General features: G+C 39.2%; 1 protein-coding gene across 4 annotated transcripts in view; it reads right to left on the bottom strand.

The window, feature by feature from the left end:
* Positions 1 to 6,382: 6,382 nt before the first annotated feature.
* Positions 6,383 to 22,859, bottom strand: part of TTC39B (tetratricopeptide repeat domain 39B) — a 273,344-nt gene continuing 256,867 nt past the window's right edge. For all 4 annotated transcript variants that reach the window (XM_030919785.1, XM_010368074.2, XM_030919786.1 and 1 more), the window contains 3 exons: positions 18,965 to 19,082; positions 16,277 to 16,393; positions 6,383 to 14,787 (listed from right to left, as the gene is read on the bottom strand). In XM_030919785.1, coding sequence (XP_030775645.1) covers positions 14,697 to 14,787; positions 16,277 to 16,393; positions 18,965 to 19,082 — 326 coding nt within the window. In that variant the 3' untranslated portion in view covers positions 6,383 to 14,696. The remainder of the gene's footprint in view (positions 14,788 to 16,276; positions 16,394 to 18,964; positions 19,083 to 22,859) is intronic.

The following is a 22,859-nucleotide window of genomic DNA, read 5'->3' on the forward strand; positions in this document are numbered from 1 at the left end:
TTTTTTTTGAGACGGAGTCTTGCTCAGTCGCCCAGGCTGGAGTGCAGTGGTGTGATCTCAGCTCACTGCAAGCTCCGCCTCCTGGGTTCATGCCATTCTCCTGCCTCAGCCTCCCCAGTATCTGAGACTACTGGCTACAGACGCCCACCACCATGACCAGCTAATTTTTTTGTATTTTTAGTAGAGACAGGATTTCACCATGTTAGCCAGGATGGTCTTGATCTCCTGACTTCGTGATCCACCGGCCTCGGCCTCCCAAAGTGTTGGGATTACAGGCATGAGCCACCATGCCCGGCCCCTGGCACACCCTTTCTTAAAGCCTTTGTATGGGCTTTTGTTTTCTTCCTGAAATGCTCTTCCCCCAGATACCAATTTAGCTCCCTCCCCTCTGTCAAGTCTTTGCTCTAACTTGACGTTCTTGATGAAGCCAACTGTAACCATCTTTTTTAACACTACGACTGACATCCTTCACTACCTCAGCATCCCCAGTCCCCTTACTTGGATACTTTTTCCTTTTTCAAATGCACCTATCACCTTCTACAGATTATTTAGGGGTCAGCGAATGTTTTCTTAACAAGTCAGATAGTAAATAGTTTAAGTTTGTTTGCCTTAGATCTCTGTTCCAACTATCCAACTCTGCTGGTGCATTGAGAAAGCAGCTGTAGATAATATGTAAATAAATGGGCATGGCTGTGTTCTAGAACACTACTTATAAAGTAGCCAATCTTGGCCGGGCACGGTGGCTCATGCCTGTAGTCCCCAGCACTTTGGGAGGCCGAGGTGGGTGGATCACCCGAGGTCTGGAGTTCAAGACCAGCCTGGCCAACATGGCGAGACCCTGTCTCTACTAAAAATACAAAAATTAGCTGGACGTGGTTGCAGGCACCTGGAATCCCAGCTACTCAGGAGGCTGAGGCAGAAGAATCGCTTGAACCAGGGAGGCGGAGGTTGCAGTGAGCCAAGATCACGCCATTGCACTCCAGCCTGGGCAACGAGAGCGAAACTCTGTCTCAATAAAATAAAATAAAATAACATAAAATAAAATAAAATAAAATTAAATTAAAATAGTAGGCAGTCTGCCTGAGGGCCTTAAATTGCCAACTCCTGCATTATATAATTTACTCATCCTGTTTATTGTGTAATGCCTGACCCATCCCATTAGAATATAAGCTCCATGAAGGATGCAATCTGTTTATTCACTAGTATTTTCCAAGTGCCTGGAGCCGTCTGACAGGAAATAGTAGGAACTCAATAAATATTTGCTAAACAAAAGTGTAATCAGGGAACATATATCTGTGGATCACTTTTCAAGTAACCTAAACCAGAGTTAGATTCCAAATCATAGACGATATTTTGGGGGTAACTTACCTGGGTTATAATGACCACTTACCCTTAACTGTCTCACTCACCAGCCATAGGGTGAACTTCCAGCAGCCATGTTTGTTCCAAATGACCCTGTTCTCTTAGTCACAATTGTTTGAAGGGAGAGTCACCACACCTCTCCCAAGCTAGGCCAATAAAAACTCCCCCTATGAGGACTTGGAGCCTGTACTGAGAAAGAGAGTCACATATGTGAACTCAGAACCATGGATAGATATGGTAGAATTGTACCTCCTGTCCCCTTGAATCTGGGCATAACCACATGACTTGCTCAGACCAATAAAATATGAATGGAAATGATCCATGTGAAAATTATGGATGGAAGCTTTAAAAGTCAATATGATTTTCAACAAATGGTGATGGGACAACAGTATATCCACATGCAAAAGAATGAAGTTGATCCTCTACCTCACATCATATACTCCAATTACCTCAAACTGGATCAAGAAACCAAACTTAAGAGTTAAACTATACAACTCTTAGAAGAAAATGTAAGTATAAATCTGTATGACCTTGGATTAGGCAATGGATTTTTAGGTATGATACTAAAATCACAAGCAACCAAAAAAACAAAAACAAAAACAAAAGCAGATAAATTGGACCTCACAAAAATTCAAAACCTTTGTCAAAGGACACTATCAAAAAAAATGAAAAGACAAATCACAGAGCAAAATATTTGCAAGTCACATGTCTGATAAAGCTCTAGTAAGAAAATCAAATTTTAAAATGGGCAAAAGCTTTGAATAGCTTTTTCTCTCCAAAGAAAATACATAAATGGTCAAAAAGTATGTGAAAAATGCTCAATATCATTAGTCATTAGAAAAATACAAATCAGGCCAGCGTGATGGCTCATGCCTGTAATCCCAGCACTTTGGAAGCCCAAGATGGGTGGGTGGGTCACCTGAGGTCAGGAGTTTGATACCAGCCTGGCCAACATGATGAAACCCTGTCTCTACTAAAAATACAAAAATTAGCTGGGCGTGGTGGCGCATGCCTGAATTCCAGCTACTTGGAAGGCTGAGGCAGGAGAATTGCTTGAACCCAGGAGGCAGAGGTTGCAGTAAGCCAAGACCACACCACTGCACTCCAGCCTGGGTGACAGAGCGAGACTCCATCTCAAAAAAAAAAAAAAAAAAAGAAAAGAAAAAAGAAAAATACAAATCAAAAACCACAATGAGATAACACTCATTATTTTGTATTTTAATACAAAGTAAATTTTGTATTAACGGCAAAATTATAGTTGTAAATAGGTCAGTGTTTGCCTGGACCTAGGAGGTTGAGTTTAGGGATTGACAGCAAAGGGACAAGAAGGAACTTTTTGAGGTGATAGGTGCGTTCTAAAACTGGATTATGGTGATGGCTGCACAAAAGTACACATTTTATGTAGACCTGTATTTCAAAAGGAGTAAATTTAATGGTATTTAAATTACACCTCAATAAAGGCATTTTTTGTTTTTTAAGTCAGTATGTAATTTGCCAAACTTCTCTTTGCCATGGCAATGAGTTTAATTCTACATGGTGAGGATCCAATGGCCTCCACAGTGCAGAACAAGGTTCTCTACTGACCAAAAATGCACATGTAGTATGAGCAAGAAAAAAACTGTTATTTTAAGCCACTGAGATGTGTGGGGCTGTTTGTTACTGTGGCATACCCTAGCCCATTCTAATTAATACAGAAATCAGTCCAGAGATGGTATTGGCTCAAGTTAATATTGTTTCATTAATTAAGGCAACAAGAATGAGTAACGTCTTAGATATACTGTGGTGTGGTTATTTGGCATATGACACTGTATCAAATAGAATAAATTTTTTAGAGAATTGTACTACTGGAGAACCACCTGCACTGAAAAAGGCTGACTTTTTGAAATTTAAAATGATCCTTTGGCCCCTGTGTGAGGCAGGAAAAGTTGAGAAAAATTGTTCTGCTCCTGGGGAGGGCAATTTCTTTGACAGCCTCTTCAAATACGTCCAAGAAAAATTACAGAAAAAAAAAAAAAAAATCTCAGTAGGTGAACCCAGATGCCACAGAGACTAATGAACAAGAGCATTACTCCAGGAAATGGGCTCAAGGCCCAATCAAAGAACATTCTCTATTCTCACACTATGGAAACTCAAAACATGAGATTTCAGAATCTTTACAGACCAGTGCTCACTGTGGCTTCCCAGGCTTCACTTTACACCTTCTAAGTGGGAGTGTTCACTGTGGTTATCCCACTTCTGTTCAACCAGTGTTCATTCTGTGTTGCTATAATGGAATGCCACCGACTGGGTAATTTACAAACAAATTTATTTCTTAGTCCTGGAGGCTGGGAAGTCCAAGGTCAAGGGGCCCACATCTGGCAAGAGCCTTCATGCTGTGTCATCCCAAAGTGGAAGGCAAAAGGGCAAGAAAGTACAAGAAAGCAAGAAAGAGAGCAAGAGAGGGCCAGACTTGCTTTCACAAAAACCCACTCCTGCAATACCAAGCCCTCTCCCAAGATAACATTAATCCATTCATGAGGATGGGCCCTCTTCACAGTCCTACCTTTTAATACCATCACTATGGCAATTAAATTTCAATGAGTTTTGGGGGGGCACATTCAAACCACAGAAACCAGTACATTGTGTGTTGAGGGCAAATAACTATTTAGCTCACGGTGTCCAGATCAATTGCAGCCACATTTGGATTCAAAATAAGACAAGAGGGCATGTCACAGAGATGTCACAACCAGAAGGGCTTTTTTTCCCCCAAACGGAGTCTCACTGTCGCCCAGACTGGAGAGCAATGGCGCGATCTCGGCTCACTTCAACCTCCGCCTCCCAGGTTCAAGCGATTCTCCACCTCAGCTTCCCAAGTAGCTAGGATTACAGATGCTTGAAACCATGCCCAGCTAATTTTTGTATTTTTAGTAGAGACAGCATTTCACTATGTTGGCCAGGCTGGTCTCGAACTGCTGATCTCAGGCAATCTGCCCACCTCACCCTCCCAAAGCGCTGGGATTACGGGTGTGAGCCACTGCGCACAGCCCCAGAAGGGATTTTTTGTTGTTTTGTTGTTGTTATATCCCTTGGTGCAGAAGTGAGTGTATTTTGTTTGCAGGAAAAAGAGTGAATCAGATATCTGGCAACCAGACAGACAGTCATTTGTGCTATTCACCGTCTACTTCTGGTGCTTCTTCCAGACACATTAGGATTGTACTTTCCTGCTCAGTTGAAGTTAGGTAAAGCTGTGTGATTCGCTTGGGACATGAAATATGTGTCACTTCTAGGTGGAAGCCGTAAGACTAAGACAGCCAGTAAAAAGGGGTCACTGGAGAACCTCTAACCAGCCTGGGCACTGGGAGGAGTACGCACTGGGGTGAAGCCTCAGGAAGTTCAGGTCATTTGCAGTGGGGAGGAGCCTGGCCTCTCCTGTTCCAGGGTGGAATGTGGGATTCAATCTGTGAGGAGGGAAGCCTACTAGCAGGACTCTTGCTTTGCTTTAGAGTCCCTGTTTCCCCCCCCCCTTTTTTTTTTAACCTTTTCACCTAATAAACCCTGCCATCTCACCCTTCAAAGTGTCTGCGAGCCTAATCTTTCATGGTAGTGTAACAAGAACCCGGCTTTTAACAGAACTAAGGAAAAGTCCTACAACAAGACCATTTTATATACACCATGCCTCCTTCCTCTTTCCATTCCAGATAGTGGAGTCTCTGGCAATCCAGGGCCCTGTGTGAGGATAATGTGGAGCTGGTCCCTCACTGGCCTGAAACAGATGATGGAGTATGAGAGGAAAATAAGCCTTTGCTGTTGTGGATATATTCCTCCCATCAAGTCTCTTCAGGAAGCGCAGGAGAGACAGAAGAAATATTCTCCAAGTCTCCAAAGCTTTTCTATTCTGAATTTAAAAACTTCCTGAGTATTTCCCACATTCTTGCCCCTGAATTCCACAGGCACCCTTTATCCATTACTAGATGGTTGTTCAAGTTTTTGTTTTTAAACAAGCTCAAGTTGATTACACCAAGTTGTAACTGATGCATTCATAAATCTATCAAGTTACTCATGCCAAAGAACAAAGGAAAGACAAGCAGGAAAGCATGGGATACACTGGGAGAATCATAGTGGACCCAGCCCAAGTGGGAATGTGGCAAAGACAAGCTACCTGTTCACCATACCCATTGCCTCTTTTTTCTGAGCCCATGGCTAGACTACATTTCTCTGCCTATTTTGTCATGAGGTAAAGCAGTGACTGAGTTCTAGCTAATGGAACTTAAACAGATATGTACCACCTTCCTCACACACCCCTCCATGCTTTGTCCCCTTCAATAGCTTGATGCAAAAGACCACAGTGACCTTAGCAGATGTGTGAAGACAGCAGAGCCACAAGACTGAAAGAACCTCGATTACTGAATCACGTCATGAAAACCCACCCACTGACGGAAATGACTGGTTTGTGACGGCCATCTGTTCGCCCTAACTCACATAGGGGAGGAGGGGAAGAATTTAATGTTGGATTAGCCTTTTGTGGTTTTGCATACCCCCTCCTCTGATCCTCCTTAGAGCTGAATTAAGTAGTGGAATGGTCCCCATTTTACAGCTGGGTTAGGCAAAGTTCAGAGAAGTTAATGGCTAGGGAGGGGGAACACAGGCCACAATCTAGCCAAAGCCAGCCTCAAATATAGATCCTGATTCCCAGAGGCTACTACTTCTTCCACTGCGCTATAACCTGAATGCCGAAGATTCCTCCTTAAACTGAACATGTCAGCAGCTAATCTTTGAGCTATTAAATAAATTACAAAAAGATGATAGAAAAGGCAATCCTTCCTTGAGACAACTGTACCATTCCATTTATCTCTTCATGCCCAGGACTTGGCCAAGAACGCAGTGCAGAGAAGGGCCTTCATACCTGTATGTTATGATTTTAAAAAAAAAAGTCTTACCAAGAAACAAAAATTCAAGTTCATATCACATTGACAATTAAAGACCAGCAAAACAGATGTCGTGTACTGCTTCCACATGAAGATCAACCAGAATAAGATTGCAATTCCATCAAGTGTAATTTATTTAAATAACAATTCAATTGCATGTTAAGTAAACCAGTTGTAGCAATATGAAAATATAGAATTCTGAGGAAATCTGGCAAATTAAACCTGTATCTAAATGCAGCGTATTCTGTAATACTACAAAATGAAAAATAAAATGTGTTGACTTCCAAGTCGGGATGATTTATTTGCACTTAAAAATACAATTTCTAAGAAGACATCTGCTTTCAAAATCGTCCTAATGGTAAAACTGGGCTACAGGAACTGTTGTCATCATTGTTGAAATTTTAGATTTTATATTAGCATTAGCTTAAAAATCGTAGATGATAACATTAACACAAAATCAGCAAGAGAATACTCATTGGGAACAGTTTTTATGTTAAAAATATCAGAAGTTCACAGTTTTCTTCTTTTTTCTTGACTTACATTGATAAAATGCTTTGATAGCTACAATCAATTTCATTTTCTAGTACCAGATCCAATGCCTACTTGATCAGCAGATGGATGTGACTAACACATTCATTTTATATAGAACTCACACATCTTCAGTTTCTAAAAATGTTTTGCTCTGCAAAACTGTGACCGCTGAGAATGGGAAAGATAGGAGACTAAAATGTAAAGAGAAGAGAAAAAGATAAAATGCTGACAATTTTTACTAACAGAACATTAAATTATAAAGTACATACAGGTAGCTTTGATGATTCAACAAGAAACTTCACATTAGTTTACAAAGTGCTGTGGCCTCTAATTTTATTTTTGTTTAATACAAATGAAAGTGAAATCCACACACTATCAAAGAATTCTGAACTCCTTCTACATGTCAAGTTAACAGAGGCTTTTAGGTGGGCAGACCACAAGACAGGTTTATTTTGTATGTTTTAAGGCAAAGTAAAATCTCCCAAATGAAACATCTACAAAATACATTTGCTTTGAGAATAAATTTCAGTAATAAGAAAATACTTCTCACTTATTAAATATACATATTTGCCTTTACATTTGATTTAGCAACTTGAATCAAAAAATGCAAGTGTTCTATGAACATCTGCAAATCAATATTTTTAGACACCAATACATAAATGAGTCAGTTTTCATTCAGGTGTTTGGATGTCAACAGTCAGCAAAAGAAAAAAAAAAAAACAACAGACTACTTATGGAATTTTCCCTAACACAATATGAGAATGCAACATATTTTTGAGAATTAATTTTTCTGGGCCATACATATCAGTGAAACACATATGTTCTCCTTCTGTAAATATTAATAAAGAGAACACAACAGTGCATAAGCCATTAAATTTAACCAACAGCCTAAGATTCAAAATGTTTACCATAATCTCTGTTTATGTAAATTATTTTCTTAAAGAAAAAACAAATCGCTCTATAGAAAGTAACTGTTTACTTTGAAGAATACATCACTTTGGGGAAAAAATGTGAATAAAAGCTGAACTTGGCCAGGCGTGATGGCTCACACCTGTAATCCCAGCACTTTGGGAGGCTGAGGCAGGTGGATCACCTGAGGTCAGGAATTCGAGACCAGCCTGACTAACATGGAGAAACCCTGTCTCTAATAAAAACACAAAAATTAGCCAGGTGTGGTGGCACATGCCTGTAATCCCAGCTACTTAGGAGGCTGAGACAGGAGAATTGCTTGAACCCAGGAGGCAGAGGTTGCAGTAAGCCAAGATCATGCCATTAAACTCCAACCTCGGTAACAAGAGTGAACTCTGTCTCAAGGGGGGGAAAAAAAAGCTGAACTCATTTATTATCCCCAAAATTGCTACCTGGGCATTTGTCTACATTAAAAATAGGAATGACTTAAAATGTCTACAGGATTTCCAAGGCAAAGAGTGTCATACCTTCAAATTGAGTAAGACCATTGTATTAGTCCATTCTCACACTGCTATGAAGAAATATCTGAGACTGGATAGTTTATAAAAAAAAGAGATATAACTGACTCAGAATTCTGCATGGCTGGGAAGGCCTCAGGAAACTTATAATAATGAAGGAAGGCAAAGGGGAAGAAAGGCACCTTCTTCTTCACAGGGCGGTAGGAAAGAGAAGTGCTGAGCAAAGGGGGTAAAGCCCCTTATAAAACCATCAAATCTTGTGAGAACTCACTATCATGAGAACAGCATGGGGGAAACTGCTCCCATGATTCAGTCACCTCCCGCTGGGTCCCTCCCAGGACACATGGGGATTATGGGAACTACAATTCAATAAGAGATTTGAGTAGAGATACAACCAAACTATATCAACCATGCAGCACTTCATAATAATACAATTCCTTTAAAAATGAAATAAGTAATATTCTTTCTTATACTCATTCTTTTTTCAAATTTTTTGGCTATACGTCTGCTACACTGAGACCAATTTATTTCTTTCCCAAATGGTGCCCAACAGACTACCAATAATTAAAACTAATTTACTAGAAAATATTAATCAGCAATAAAACTGAAGGTGTCACTGGGATATGCCAGCATCTCTTAAATTCGTTGTTTAAATTAGTGTTTCTAAAAACTATGGCATTAATATACAAGGTGTATCGTATATTAATATTCAACAAGTTTTACATAATGAAATTTGTTTTAAAGTGCCCTGATTTTCCCTATTAAATATCCAATCTGTAGGCATTCTTTTTAGTTAAATACAGTAAGCCAGCTGCTTTGATTTCTCCATGCAATGTCCTGTTACAGTATTACTATGCTAAACACGTGTCATGGGTACATTGTAAGCAGAAGGGAATGGGGCGTAGACTTTTTCTGAAGCTAGATCCACCTATCTCCTCTTGATAATTCAGGCCAAGAACCTGCTCAGCCATCTCAGTCCACTAAACAGTCCTTGCATCATTTCTTTCTGCAGTTATTAAGTTACAAAATGACTAGAATGGACTTCAACAGTCCTCTAAGAGGAGAGTCTGTCAAGATCAGATAGCAACTGCTCAACATAAAAGATATCTTCCCTGATGATGAATTCTCATATGTCCTTTTCATTACATTTCAAGTTCAACGTTTCAAAGTAACTAAATCTAACAGCAAATGTATAAAAAGACAAAACTGCCAACAGTAGGCAGCAGAAACAAGTAATCTAACACTTAAAGACAAAAATATGTAAATAACTGGACTCGGGGAGGGAGGATTTGGAGAAAAATCCTGCATTTCTTTGGAAAGAACTGTATAAAACAATGTCTATTTATTATTTGTAAGTTGTTTTGTATATAGCTATCTATAGATACATGTATCTTATGAAGAAATATCTAAAGAGATTAAAAATGTCTTAATTATATATATGCATATCACATAGGTATCATACACATTCAAAAATAAATTATTCTCTAAGTGGGTAACATGTGTCTACAAACCTTTATTTTATATATATATTTTTTTTTTTCTTTTTTTTTTTTTTTTTTTTTTGAGACACGGTCTCACTCTGTCACCTGGGGTGGAGTGCAGTGGCATGATCTTAGCTCACTGTAGCCTCAAACTCCTGGGCTCAAGTGATTATCCCACCTAAGTTTCCCCAGTAGCTAGTACTACTAGTACACACCATCACGCACAGCTAATTTTTTTTTTTTTTTTGTAAAGACAGGGTCTCACTATATTGCCCAGGTTGTCGTTAAACCCCTGGTCCCAAGTGATCCTACCACTTTGGCTTCCCAAAGTGTTGGGATTACAGGCATGAGTCACCAAGGGGCCAGCCTTTAAATAGTAATATTGGCCTAGTTGACAGAGTCAATGTTGAAACATTAATAACAAAGCAATTGAAAAGGTTTCACTAGATTTCTCAGAATAATTTTATCTTAGAAAATATTGGGCCAGGCTCGGTGGCTCACACCTATAACCCCAGCACTTTGGGAGGCCGAGGCGGGCAGATCACCTGAAGTCGGGAATTCGAGACCAGACTGACCAACATGGAGAAACCCCATCTCTACTAAATATACAAAATTAGCTGGGCGTGGTGGCACATGCCTGTAATCCCAGCTACTTGGGAGGCTGGGGCAGGAGAATTGCTTGAACCCAGAAGGCGGAAGTTGCAGTGAGCCGAGATCGCACAATTGCACTCCAGCCTGGGCAACAAGAGCAAAACCCTGTCTCAAAAAAAATATATATTAATCATGAAATCTATCTTCTCAAAGATGTGAATCACTCTTCTATGACTCTAACAACTGTACTTTGTAAAAAAGTAAAGAATGTAAAATCAAATTAAAATCATAATCTCAAAAATAAAATTTCTTATTCTAGTACATAAGGAGTTTGGCGGAGGGAGGGCAGAATAATGTTCAAATATGCCAATGACACTGATTATCTGCAGATAAACATGATGAAATGAAAGTATAAGGGCACTTAAATAGAAAAAGCAAACTTCACAGATTTGTAGGTGAAGCACAAATCAGGTGATCATAGTAGACAGCAAGTAAAAGCCAGAATTACCGAAAGCAGGCTATTGGGAGGCCTTTAAGAAGTGCAGCACGTATGAGTGAATGCTCTGTTAGCATTCAGCATCATTCCCACATGTGCTGTAAGCCATTCCGGGTGCTCCGCAGCCATGTGTGGCAAGGGGCTACTCTACTGGACAGAGCAAGGCTGAGGGAAAACAACACGGCTTACAGGCTCATGAGGACGAGGTAATTTTCTAAGATCCATTCCAGGCCCAAGGAATCACAAAATCTTAGGGTATTAAAGCATCACTGGAGTCTTCATTAACTCATTTTAACTAAATGTATTTGAATTTCAGATTTCTAAATATGGAGACTATAAATAGGGGGAAAAAAAGCAGAAATACAGGCAGGGGAAAATGAATGAAGCATTAGATAATTCCAGAAGATTTTCCAGTTGGCCACAAAGACCTTTTTAAAAATTATTTTTAATGTCCAAGCTGGGGGAAAACCCTTCTATTTATGAAGATCGACAGACTAGACTCACTTTAAAAAGGAGTGGATCATGAAGTCAGGAGATCGAGGCCATGCTGGCTAAGCAAAGCTACATGCTGGGCAGGAGAATGGCCTGAACTCAGGAGGCGGAGTTTGCAGTGAGCTGAGATTGTGCCACTGCACTCCAGCCTGGGTGACAGAGCGAGACTCCATCAAAATAAAATAAAATAAAATAAAATAAAATAAAATAAAAGGAGTGGAATCATAAGTATTAACACCAGGGATTGTTAGTGTCTATCACAACTACCTCTAATAGTAGCTTTGAAAGAGAAAACATTCACTTTTATTTGAAATGGTGGGGGGAACACTTTTTCTTCACACACTACACTGATTTGAAGCCCTAATAGAAGAATCATAGAATGACCTCAAAGTGCAACTAGTGTAAGCTTCTAGGACAGGCAGAAATGGCAGTCACATTAGCCCTGCTTAAACTCACCCCTTTGCAGAAGAATTGGTCACTGATTTTAGACTGCTGGGTTTTCCGATAATGAAAAATCTTCCTTGGCACTGATTAATCTGGAATTCAGCTTCCTACAGCTTTTATCCACTTGTCTCATCTCTGCCCTCTGAGGACAAAGACAGGATCAATGGACTTAATTTTCCTATATAACTTGGAAACTTCTTGTATCAAGGAGCATAGAAAACATTAACATATATGTTCAGATAAGAGCTGATGCAGTTCACCTTTCATTCATTGTCAAGGGGAAATCATGCCTTCCTCGTCACCATTCCTACAAAGCACAATGTTACTTAAATTTATACAGCACCAGTCAGAACCCTGCCTCTCCACTAAGGGGAAAAAAAGGCAATTATGCCAGGAACTACAGGAATTGCACTGTCAGACACAGTGGGCAACCCAACCCCATCATAAATGCCCCTCAAAAAGCTAGATAAAACTGTCACTTCAGTATTCATTCCTCACAGAACACCCTAATAACTCCAAAATGCAGTATTAGCTGATGCCACAAGAAGTTGGTGCCACTACAATATATTGAACATAGCAGGAAACACAAATATTTGTAGCATTTTGACATTACAGTACTAAAAGATCCACTGGGTATACTCTCCACAAAGAATAGGAAATAAAAATAAAACAAAATATAAATAACAAAAAAGATTTTTATGTGGAGATGAATTTCTTGTATATTTGTTTAGTAATGCAGAGTTAAAATAAAAATGGCCACTCTAAGCTTAAAATTCTTTCATTTTATACCCAAGAGAATTTTTTTACTGACTTGCAGCACTGACTTGCAGCTTCTCACAGTAACAACATAAGAATATATGTTCAGTATACCCACAGTCACAATGTAGGTGTATGCTTTCAAAAATAATGTTAACAAAGCTCTTCTAAGAACTTTATAAACTTTTTCCAAAGCTATACACAAATAATTTTTAATGTATTTTCCACTACTAATTATAATGACAGTTAATTTTATTTTCTATTTTGTCTGTACCTAAAGTTGTATTATTAATAACACATTGATATCTACCACCATAGTATTTGAAGGGGTGGTACTCTGACTTGAGTTCTATTAATCATCTTTCATTGGATATACATCCTTAGTGTCGGTCAAGAATTGGTACCTTGAAGAAAACCAGCCACACACTGCTTGATACATGTCCATGTGGCCGGGAAACTGCTTGATACAGGTCCATGTGGCAGGGAACGGCAGGAGCAAGTTCGTCTAACCTGGGTAGCCTACTGTCAACATCAAACACATGAATACACAGAAAAGTATTTGAATTTCTACGCTTCTTTCATTTTACAACACAGATCACAGTATCAGCCAATACTTTTGTGCTGATACTGTAATCCAGGCATAAAAAACCATAATTATTATAATAACTCATACTTTTGTATAGCCTTTTACAGTTAACAAAAAGCTATCATATGTTTTATCTAATTAAGCCCTCATAAGTACCAAACACTATGCTGCTATCCACACTGGGGCAGCTGAACCACGAAAAGCTGAGCTACTTACTCCGTGTCATGGAACTATTAACCCACAGAGATGAACTCCTGACTCCCAATATGTGGCTCCTTCTGTTCAGCTGCAGAGGCTTCTGTGACAAGTTATTCCTCAAAATGGAAACAGAAATAAGGCCCAGATTCATCGACTCATGAATTGTCTTTCCTCACTCTGGATGCCACAACACATACGTGTGGGGAGTGGGGGACAATGGTGATGACTGAAAAAACACTCCAAGTGGGAATGGTTTGCATTCAACATTTTAAAGTCATTTGTTGAAAATAAATACCTAATACATAGACTCACAGTTACAAAACTGAAAGAGACCTTGAAAAGTCATCTGTTCTTTAATCCAGATTTCACAGAAGAAAATATGGTGACACACAGGGCACGGCAGACTCCCTAAAGGTCCCCTCACTAACCGCTAACGGGTAGCAGAACCAGGACCATACGGGGTGTCAAGTTCTCTTCTGCTCCATGCCCTGATTCTGTTTCCCAACTAAGGGACTAAGCAAGGTCCAGGTATCTACAAGGAGATATCACAGTGCTGGAGAGATTAGAAAACTAGGTCTTACCAACATCTTAAGTGTAAAAATTATTGATATTTTACATATCATTTAAAGCAGCAGGAACTTTACTTCCTAGAAGAAAATTAATCTATGTATGTATTTCAGGCTCTCATTGCTAAGGTTAAGAAAAATTCCTAAAATATGACACTTTCTTCCCGTTAGATACACAGGGGTTTTTGAATTTTGTTATAATAGACTTAAGTACATTCAAAATCAGTCTCTCCAAAATGCCACCACCTTTAATCAAATGAGGAGTAAAAAACCATTAACTGAATACTGGATCATCCTTTATAGATACAGGTCTCTTCAACCCATGAAGTACATTACATCCCATCCGTGTTCATGTTCTCAGACTGTATTTTTCAGAAGTCTTCTGAAGGTCACTGCTAAGTTATTTTAAATGTAAGTGATATTTATTTATCTTCTGAAATTTAAATACTAGGCAACAAAATATCTCAAAAGTTTAACTACCCACAAATCTAAAATTGGCTCAACTTGTAAGCTATTTGCTAAACAATATCAATTTCCACATTAAAAAAATAAATAATCTAATTAGACTATTGCATCTGCAAGTCTTTCAAAAGACTTCTTCACTCCCCAATTCAAATCTAATATGAAATTCTTTTGGGGGAGGCAAAATATAAGAATTGTCTAGATAATATAGAATGCCATTCCATAGGAAAAAAAATTATGTAGACCAACAGCAAATCTCTCAGATGATAGAAAATAATTGACAATAAAATTAGTTTTTTGTCTCTTATTCACAAGATCACTTTTCCACTTTAACGTGAGATTGAATCTATAGCAGACTGCCGATGCTAATTGAGGGAAAATTCCACCCTTCAGGTTCTGATCAATCTGAGGAAGGTTTTCTCCAGAGGTGAAGAGCTGCCTGAATTCTGAAGTGTAGTCTGGACTCCAAGGAGTAATCTTTGTAGTTGTTCCTGAAGACAATAACAATAAAATTGTATAGTCAAAATTTATTTATATACCAGGGTACCACCACTGTCCTATTCCGCTCTGTGATCTGATTATTTACTTTCAAACTCTAATATGCATAACAGATTCTGGTTCTGTTGGGGGGTTTTGGGAGAACTGCAATAATGTGCATTTCTAGAAGCTTCCTGGTGGTCATCTAAAGGTCATACTTTGAGTAGCAAGGTTCTGCTTAATTACCAAACCATTCATAAGCATAGCAAGAAGGTTGTAAGAAGGGCTGAACGAATTTTGTGAACTAGTCCTAAATAATTAGACTTCCTTTTTTAAACTGGAAAATTTTTTCTTTCTTTCTTTTTTTTTTTTTTTTTTTGAGACGGAGTTGCCCACTCTGTTGCCCAGGCTGGAGTACAGTGGCGTGACCTCGACTCACTACAAGCGCTGCCTCCCAGGTTCACGCCATTCTCCCGCCTCTGCCTCCTGAGTAGCTGGGACAACAGGCGCCCGCCACTACGCCTGGCTAATTTTTTGTATTTTTAGTAGAGACAGGGTTTCACCATGTTAGCCAGGATGGTCTCGATCTCCTGACCTCGTGATCTGCCCGCCTCGGCCTCTCAAAGTGCTGGGATTAAAGGCGTGAGCCACCGCACCCAGCCCTGATATGTTTTTCATCTATTTAATATCTCCCTCTAGCTAACAGAGCAGAAACAATGCCTGCTTAGTTTATAGTTGTCTCTCTAAAGCCTTTACTAGTGTCTGACACATAATAGGTGCTCAGTGAATAATTGCTGAATTTGAATAAATGGACAAATCACTGTTGATGACCTAGAGCTAGTCTGGCATTCTTTCTCTGCTGCAGGAAGTGTTCAAGGCAAACAGGCCACAGGGTTTTTGCCTTACCTATGTGATCCATGACCACAGGTCTAAAAGCTATTGCCTACCAGAATGATAAAAATACTTTGAAACTGCCCTGATAAACAGAAAAAAGAGACAGTCTGGGTAAGATGTGCAAGCTTCACAAGATCAATGGCTCTTCAAGGAAATAATAGGTATGGCTGAATACACTGAAGGCTGGCAAACAAGGACCCAAGGGCCAAATCTAAACACACCCATTTATTTACATATTACCTTCTATGACTTCTTTTGATATAATGGAGTAGTTGCAATGGAGACTTTATGCTGTAAATCTAAAAATATTTACTCTCCAGCCATTTACACAAAAAGCTGGCCAACCCCTGATACAGAATAAAATAAGTTAGAAATCTTTCAAATAGATGCCCATAATCGTATCTGTAAATAGTCACAGGGTGAGGCAGTAAGAGGGTTGGAAACAGCACAATTACAGCAAAAGCCATAAGCATAAATGTTAGCAAAAGTAGCATTCTTACTAATTTGACATTATTAATTTTTAAGTATATAATGTTACTGCTGTTGTTACAGCAATATTGACATCTCTGACTCCATAACGATCAAGGAAAAGCTGCCTTCAACACTTACCTTGCAGTTTCTAGGAACTTTATGGCCTTGTCAATTTCCCCCTGGCTTTTATACAAAGATGCCAATTCAAACAAAGTGAACGGCACTAGGTAGTGGTCATACTTCAGTAGCTTTTCACTGAAAGAGCGGAGGAAAAGCAAGTAAATCTTAACAGAACAAGAAATACACATTTTCAAAATATATATTATTCCCATTCCTCAGAAAATATGTGCAGCACTAAGTCTATTATCATAGAAAAGCCGCCATTGTATAGTTATAGAACTCATTAAACTATGGCAATAAGCAATAAATAATGTTCTTTTCATATATTAATCTTTTATTCCTTAATGTAAACCCAGCACTGATGGTTGATTGCTGTCTCTTAAGTAAATCAGTGCATACAGATCTTTAAAGATTAACCCTAGAAATGGCAAGATCATCTTTCGAACATGCGTGTGTTCAGAAAATGACTCCATTTAGAAATAAGAAAGTTGTATTATTTTTAAACTAAGGTTCAACTCCCTTTGTATTTTAAAGCCTTATAATGCATTAAAAGGCCAATAAAGAAATGGTCAACACTTCTGTTTTCAATACCATTATGAGAACTCTCTGGTTATAAAACATCTAGAAGCACTGAAAAAAAATATATAACTAACACCATTTCAAATGCATAGCTTAGCTCACCAGAACATAAGAAAAAACCCTCAAGTGTCAAAAACAGCTAGAATTGAAAAAGTGAGACTCTATATATGTGGGATGATGCTGAATGAGCCCTGTGGTCTGCCTCCATCTGAGTCAAGGGCTTTGTATCCTAATGTCCATGCAGGAGATGAGGCCTTAGGCCCTCAGAAAGCAGGGAGTTGAAACTGAGACCTCTGTTTAAAGCTGGGATCCTTACAGGACTACTCCTTAAGAGAAAGGCAGGTTAGAACAAACCCACTCACTGGCAAACGAGAAAGACAAAGACAGTTGTCTCCTTGGCCAGCACTTTCGATGAGAAGAAAAAATAATTCCTTAGGAAATTAATAACCAATAGGCATGCCCACATTGAATGTGCAATTCAAATTTATATTGTCTAAATGATCCAAGAAGTAAGCAAGAAATTAACATGAAAGAGGCCCTGGGCAGAAAAAACCTTTAGGGTACATGACAGAAATAAAATGCAAAATCACTGTAGAGCAACTCTTCCTCAATATAGCCTCATAGTAATCTCAAGATAAAACTCCAATGAAGGTGAGTTCACAATCCAAAATTATAAAGCACATGAGCAAACAATTCACTATGAGATTCACAGACAAAAAAATAGCACAATAGGTCATCCTTTTGATCATCCTTTTAATCCTTATAAAAACACTAATAAAATAGAATTCCATGGATACTTCTTTAACATGTTTACTAATTACAGAATATTACTAAAGACGGTACATTTGGGAAGTATTTTGTCTTTATTCTTATAGGGGCACCAGTCCTCCTATATTCCCATCGATACTGTCAGGAAGAAGGGGATCAGGTGGCCATGGACGGAAGGGCACGTGACACAGAGCACAGGATGTCCACCAGCAGTCTATGGCTGAGGCTGTTTTGGCTTGCAGAATATATTCAAAAAAATTGAGGCAATATTTTAAAATCAGGTGATTTTACATAAAATCCAGATTCCAGGCTTTTCATGAAAAATGGTAGGGATTATTGCTATTGGGCCCACACTGTGCAGAGCAATAATCAAATAGAGCTGAGGAGTGTGGCTACACCCTTCAGAGAAAACACCCTAACCTACAGAGCCTACCAATCCTATTCCTGCTGCCACTTGGCTGGCCTGATAAAGTCAGGTTACGTGTCTGGCCCCTGTAGATACTGCCTTTGTGCAGAAAAGGGCCAGGGATCAGAACCTTGATTCAACTCTATGGTTAGTAATGGATCATGATCAATGCTACTGGGGGGGGGGAATAAAACCAGAACAAAACTCAATTGTATACAGAAGAATTGCCCTTTAGCAAAAGAGAGACAGAGTGCTCATCATATGACTCTCTTTCCTGCCACATTATTATCACGGTGATGGCAAGTCTGTTTACTCAGCTCTGAATCCCTAGAATCCAGCACAGTCTCTGGCACAGAGTGGGTGCTCAAATATCCGTGGAATAAATGAATGGGCAAACAAATGCATGAATTAAATTAGTATCGGAAGCCAGGCATAGTAGCACACACTTGTAGCCCCAGCTACTCAAGAGGCTAAGCTGGGAGTATCTCTTAAGCCCAGGAGTTCCAGGCTGCAGTGAGCCATGATTGTACTACTTGCACTCCAGTCTGGGCAGCAAGGAAAGTCCCCCATCTCTTAAAAAAAAAAAAAAGAAAAGAAAAGGAAAAAAAAAGAAAACTAAAGAAGTATGTAAAAAATTAAAAAATTAATGAGTAGCAGAGGTTCAGTATGATGCTGCCAGAGCTTGGCTAGACACCTGTTAGTTGAGCTATAAATACAGTTTTTGTGAGTCACCTTTAAACACCAAGTAGAAATACATAAAGCCATGTTCCACCTAGACCATAATTTTGTTCACGAGGAACAAAGACAACAACAAAACACTACTGGATTTTCTTTCTGGTAATACCAAGTAAGAGTTTAGCAGTAAGAGACAAAAGCATTTTGCATCACTTTCTCACAGCAATTCCCCAGAAACCACAATTTGCACTTGGGTTGGTTTTATTGTTTGGTCTTACCTTTCCACAACATGGTTGTAACATAGTTCAGCTTGCAAGGGCCGCTGTAAGTTCTTGAGGCAACATCCTTTAAGTAACTTCACTAAGCACTCGTCATCCACAGAGAAGCTGTTAAAATCTTAAAACAAAAAACATACAAAGGAAACACACAAATAAAAATACTTTTTAAGATCTTAAGAGAAAGAATAAAGTTTCAGAAGGATCATTTAAAAATAAGGAAAATAATTTTTAGCATTTGTTATGCCTCACTAAATAAAACACAATGAAATTATTTTAAATGAAAAGAGCTGGGGACAGTGGTTCACATCTGTAGTCCCAATGCTTTGGGAGGTCAAGGTGGGAGGCTCACTTGAGCCCAGGAGTTCCGGATCAGCCTGGGCAATACAATGAGACCCCATTTGTACAAAAAAAAATTTTTTTAATTACTGGGCATGATGGCATGCGCCTGTAGTCCCAGCTACTCAGAGACTGAGGCAGGAAGATCACTTGAGCCCAGCAGTTCGAGGCTGCAGTGGGCTATGATGGCGTCACTGCGTTGCAGTCTGGGTGAAAGAGCAAGACCCCATCTGATACATACATACATTCCTACAACGCTGAATTTACTATAAAAGAACACCATTTTATTAAGGAGTTCACTCTATCCACTTTAAAATATTCTTCAGGCCGGGCGCAGTGGCTCAAGCCTGTAATCCCAGCACTTTGGGAGGCCGAGACGGGCGGATCACGAGGTCAGGAGATCGAGACCATCCTGGCTAACACGGTGAAACCCCGTCTCTACTAAAAATACAAAAACTAGCCGGGCGAGGTGGCGGGCGCCTGTAGTCCCAGCTACTCGGGAGGCTGAGGCAGGAGAATGGCGTAAACTCGGGAGGCGGAGCTTGCAGTGAGCTGAGATCTGGCCACTGCACTCCAGTCCGGGCGACAGAGCGAGACTCCGCCTCAAAAAAAAAAATAAAATAAAATAAAATAAAATATTCTTCAGGTGGTCACACTCTGAGCTTTGTGATCTTAGATACCACAACCAGAAATCTGAACTCTAAATAAAGTAAGAGTTTTATTAATCCTATAAAAGGTAAAGCCATGAGGAACAAGAAGGCTGCCTCCTCCTGTTGTTTGGCTTCTGTGTTGGCTTCAATACAGCAGTGGATAACACTTCCATATGGAGAAGCAGATGGCCTTATCCCCACTAAAAATTCAGGAAGTAGAATACCCTCTCCAGATCATTATGTTTACTACTTATCAATTCTCCCAGGTTGTGTTCTTTTTAGGGGAAATTATGCCATAAGATTAAACAAAATGGTTCTGAAGTACATGAAAGGCACCTAAAACCTCCACAAACTTCTAACTGCTTGAGGAAAATGTCAAGGATTTTTTCACCACTTTTTCCCTTTTGAAAATGCTCTCGCCTTCTACAGCCCAAGGCAAATGTCTGTTAAACAGAAGGAACCATATTATGTGTGACATCTATCTGACAAAGGTAGCCATTCCACATTTACACTTTTGAAATTTTCTTGCAAGTTACAGGCAAGTACAACATTATTCCAAGACAGACTGACAATTTACACATTTCAGGCTGTGACAGTAGAGAGGACGGCAGTAAAGGGAACACACGAGGCCTTGGGAGTCGCTCCTATTGAAATCCTCCTGCTTTCAGCACAAACCTCAGAAATCATCACTAACACATGCTGGCAGTTTAGATGGTAAACCACTTGTCTATGGAGATTAACGATGCTACTTAACCAATCAGAGGGGGTTACTTCTAGGTGCTGAAAACTGAATATTCACCTCTAACTTTCAAGCTCTGATAGGTCATTCACCCAGAAAATACAGGTATCAATAACACATTACCTTTTCTATTATTAATTAGAATCATTTTTCTACCAAAATAAAATTCTATCCATTGCTTTTAATCATGGATGTTAAAATAGACATTCAAGAAGTAATATATTTTAGGACCTAGAACCAAAACCAAAGGGTCCATATTGGATGCTAGCTTGTAGTATCATTTTTATGCATTCTACTGAGTTTCCTGTAGCATTGTATCGACAGTTTGTGTTATGACAACATTCTGGTGCTCTGTGAATGATGATTTTGTTGAGGAACAGACATAACATCACGGGAAGTTAAAATACCAGTAAAGCCGCATGTAACTTCTATGATGAACTTGAGTTAGGCATATGGCAGGTGGGTTCAAAAATACCATATTCCTCCAAAAATCTCAGACGGCAAAATCATTATGTCCTCCAACTATAGACCATTATCTAGCAGATGATTATTTTCCCTTGAAGTATAAATGCTTTGTCATGATTTTCAACCTTATTAATGTGTTCATAGATGAACATTTCAACACATAACGCACATGTAATATGTTTCCATTATCATTCAAAGAAAATTACATGATAAAGCTACTAGAGCACAATTTTATCACAAAAGATCTGCTGAACTTTTATGGTAGATTGGCTGAGAAATAGGGAAGTTTGAACCCCAAACTACAAAAAGTATCTATGCTGAAATTTTTAGAAGCTAGCTGAAATGCTCCCAAGAGAAAAATCTGAAAAAAGATTTAGAAAGTAAAAAATCATAAAGTCAGTATCACTTTCCCTTTTACATAACTCTCATAATGTTTGCTATATAATTTCATTAAGAAAATTAGTCAAAGTGGAACTTCTGGTTACATGTTGAATTTAGTTAAAATTTCAAATGAAACACTATTGGAATTAATACCAAATGCCGACTCCAGGGACGTCACCAAATTCTGTCTTCAAAGTTCTATCTTTTGGATCAGCGGCCAGCATTTAATAACTATGGCCAGAGCATTGCAGAGTAGAAGATCAGTTGTATCCTCTACCATCTTTTACTTTAGACACACTTGCAAAGCTAGGAGAAGCCAATACACAGCCAGTTTCTAATAATGGGGGTGGGGGATGGGGTGGAAGATGATGTAACCTCGGGTTTCCAACTTCTCTCCATTTTCTAATTATGGACATTTTCTTCCCTGCTCTGAAGGATAGGAGCTTAATTACTAAACTGTCCTAACAGTTCAAGGTGGCAAGGAGAGCAGGAGATAATCTTCTTGCATAAAACAACTCCTAGAAGAGGTCCTAAGTTTCACATGCAATATCTGGCAAAGGTGATCTTCAGAAAATGAACTAATTATTTCACCCAGAGAGAGACACACAAAGCCAAAACTGTGGGTAAGTATGGCATGTCTGTCTGTCTCAGCTCCCTCCTGCCCTGCTTAAGTATCTCTAAAGCCTATCATCTCAGCATGTCATTAAGAGAAAAAGGAATGGGTGGAGGGGAGTGACTTGGTTTTCTACATTTCCACTGCATTTTACTGGCATAGTCTGATAAAATATATTTCCCCTCGAATTTTGCCCCCAACAAATGGTGGGTTGGGGGCAGTGAAGAGCTTGCTCAAATAGGAGGCTGGGCTCCTGGAGTGCCCATCTTTTTCCAGTTAAGAAAATGAGTTAACTGTTAAAAATTTTCCCCACCATTCCTGAATTTCTATGCCCTTTACCATGTTTATCATCACAGAAGTTCTCATTTTACTTATGTGGTTAGAATATTACAAAAGACCATTTCTCTTGGGATAATACCTAAGTGACTTGGCATAGAAAAGAAATATAACACAGGCTATCACTTATGGCATTGTTTACCCCTCTTAAAAATACAGAATCAAAAAATGTCAGGGCAAGGAAACAACTTTGGATAGCATCTGGTCCAACACTCCACCCACTTCACAAGAAAACAGAGGTGTTACCCAGAGTCTGATGGCTGCAGAGCTGGACTATAAGCCCAGACTGCCTGATTCTGATTCTCCTTTTACCACATCAGTTGCTTCCAGTAAACTGAAGTGTGGCCTCTAGCACAACCAAATGTAATAGGTAGA

Source organism: Rhinopithecus roxellana, chromosome 16, assembly GCF_007565055.1.
Source record: "Rhinopithecus roxellana isolate Shanxi Qingling chromosome 16, ASM756505v1, whole genome shotgun sequence".
Classification (NCBI taxonomy): domain Eukaryota; kingdom Metazoa; phylum Chordata; class Mammalia; order Primates; family Cercopithecidae; genus Rhinopithecus; species Rhinopithecus roxellana.